General features: G+C 37.0%; 1 protein-coding gene across 1 annotated transcript; it reads left to right on the forward strand.

Annotated features, from left to right (window-relative positions):
- The first annotated feature begins 560 nt into the window (after positions 1–560).
- Positions 561–2,249, forward strand: LOC120210522. The gene is made up of 2 exons (XM_039209239.1): positions 561–1,617; positions 1,854–2,249. Exons 1-2 carry the CDS (start codon positions 580–582, stop codon positions 2,247–2,249), a joined length of 1,434 nt encoding a protein of 477 aa, XP_039065170.1. The 5' UTR covers positions 561–579.
- The last annotated feature ends 486 nt before the right edge of the window (positions 2,250–2,735 follow it).

Raw genomic sequence — 2,735 nt, forward strand, 5'->3', positions numbered from 1 at the left:
GCCAAGTTATTCGAGTCGAGTTATTTGAGTTTTAATGCTAATATATCATAATTATTTATAGTACTATGGTAAGGATTGTTTCCAAATTTTTTTTAACTTTCTCTAACAATATAATATATATATTTCATATTCTTTTCACATTATAATGTTATTTAATATATCAAATATAACTTAAAATTATAAAATATATTTAAAATATTATATTTTATTTATTTTGAGGATAAAATATTGATGATAGTATAAAAGAGATACGGAATTGATGGGAGAAAAAAATTTACAAATAATTACGGTTAAAAGATCAAATTAAATAAAATGTAATGGTAAGGGTCTAAATAAAAATGAGAGTACATTTCAGTAAAAAAAAATAAGAGTTGAAGTTACACAGATATTTTATAGTGATATACGATCATGTATTTCAAATTTAGTAAAAAAAAAAAACTTAAAATAATTGAAGAAATAAGAAAGATGATACATTTTTAGTAAAAAAAAAAAACTATACAGATTCTCGATACTCGCCTTTTTTTGGGTCAGATTCTCAGTACACTTCAGTTCCCCCAAATTCCAAATACCGCCATAGCCATGAAGAAGTCTTCTCCTCGACTTGAAAGACCTAAAACCTTCAAACAAGACAACAGCAGCTTGAGTTATTCTCCCAAGCTCTGCCTTTACATGATCCCCATATGCATCACCCTCTTACTCCTCCTACAGTTCCAGTCCTTACAACAATGGCAAAACTTAGTCTTCAGATACACAGCCTTAGTCTCCCCACAAAACTGCACCATCACCACCACCCAAGACCACGAATCCATATCCCAAAAGCTTAGAGATTCCGTCACGTTTCTCCCCTTGAAAGACCTACGTTTCTCGAAGCAGCCCCTCGACGGCCACACATGGTTCATGAGTTCCATGTACGATACACGCGAGGAAGGCGAGTTCCAGCATCAACAGTTCCCTTCCAAATCCTCAAAACACCGGTTACTCTGCCTTAAAGGCCGCGAAACGCACGATGGTTCCTGGAACTATTACGCTTTGGCTTGGCCCGAGGCGCTTCCTTCCAATGCTACCCTAATGAAAGGCCTCACTTTCGTGGCCTACAACCATTACAATTTCGATAACATCTGGCACGGTCTCTCCGCCGTTATGCCTTTCGTCGCTTGGCATCGGAACAACAATTGCGAATCCCCGGCGAGATGGGTGCTTTACCATTGGGGCGAGCTGAGATTCAAGATGGGGACGTGGTTGAATACCTTGATGGAGGCTACGTTCGGCCAGCCTCCTTATATCGAAGGGTTTAGAGACATGGAAGATGAGGGTCGATCGGTTTGCTTCGAGAAGGCTGTGGTGATGAGACACAACGAGGGAGGGATGTCGAGGGAGAGAAGAATGAAAGTCTATGATCTTGTAAGATGCAAGGCTAGGGTTTACTGTAATGTAAGCATTAAAAGAAGGGTTAACCATGAAGGACCCGACATCGGTATGACCTTGCTGATGAGGACGGGACCAAGGTCTTTCAGGAACGAGACGGCCGTCATTCGTATCTTTGAGAAAGAGTGCAACAAAGTCAAGGGGTGCCGGTTAATGGTGGCTTACTCCAATAACCTCACCGTTTGTGAACAGGTAAATTTCTCTTGTGTGAAAGCAGTGCAATTGTTGGTAGGTAATATAGTATTCTGTTTGAATTGTGCGATACGTTAGTGAACGCATCTCCTATTAAAATAAGTTATAGTGAGGGATATTGGGATTGATGTGGCTCCTTCAATGATTCTAATTATCTATAAATTCTCGTAGGATTATAACACGAAGCATTGATGTTTCAACTCAAGGAATTAATATCATGTTTGCTGAAATTGCAGGTGAAGCTAATGAGTTTAACAGACATTCTAGTATCACCACATGGTGCTCAACTCACCAACATGTTCTTAATGGATCGAAACAGCAGCGTGATGGAGTTGTACCCCAAGGGATGGCAAAAAGCTGCGGGCGTAGGCCAATATGTGTATCACTGGATAGCCAGCTGGTCCGGGATGCGACACAGAGGCCACTGGAGAGATCCCAACGGCGAAAATTGTCCCTACTCGGATGATGATCGTCGATGTATGTCAATCTACAAAAATGGTCTAATCGGACACAACGAGACCTATTTTGCCGATTGGGCTAGAAATGTTATAAACGATGTCAAAACAAAGAAATCCAAAGAAGAGGCTTCGAGACACGGACCAGCTCCTATCACAACTTGTGATTGCAGTTAATTGGGTTTCATTTTGTTTCCTTTGGGCATAATTTACATTCAACACTTTTCTTTTTTTTTAATAGTACCAAAATAACGATAAAATAATATTTGTTTGGAATTTTTTAAATTTTTTAATAACATGCATTAATCTTACATACCAACTCTTTAAACCCATAATTTTTACGAAAATTTTATAATTTTTATAATTAAAATCACCCAATAAATTTCATTTAAAGGGATTCTTCTATAAACAATAATTCTTATTCATTTGATTTTAGTTTCTCCAAAATCCAAAGGATTTCAAACTCCACGTGACAATGGAAAAACTGAGTTAAAAGTGGATCCATCTTCATATATTCTATTGTTCTTTTAATCATATTATTATTTAGTATAACTTTTAGTAACATTTATATAAATTATCATTAATCATGTAGAGAAAAATAATAGATAAAAAATAATGCATAAAAAATGTATTAATAACACGTCACCTTGGTCCACTAAATTC

Source organism: Hibiscus syriacus, unplaced genomic scaffold (genome assembly GCF_006381635.1).
Source record: "Hibiscus syriacus cultivar Baekdansim isolate YM2019G1 unplaced genomic scaffold, ASM638163v2 tig00109925_pilon, whole genome shotgun sequence".
Lineage (NCBI taxonomy): Eukaryota > Viridiplantae > Streptophyta > Magnoliopsida > Malvales > Malvaceae > Hibiscus > Hibiscus syriacus.

Excerpts from the sequence above, each read along its gene's own strand:
- LOC120210522 (XM_039209239.1), top strand. The coding sequence starts at position 580 with ATGAAGAAGTCTTCTCCTCGACTTGAAAGACCTAAAACCTTCAAACAA. Across the intron at positions 1,618-1,853 it reads ACCTCACCGTTTGTGAACAG|GTGAAGCTAATGAGTTTAAC; the intron begins GTAAATTTCTCT and ends CTGAAATTGCAG.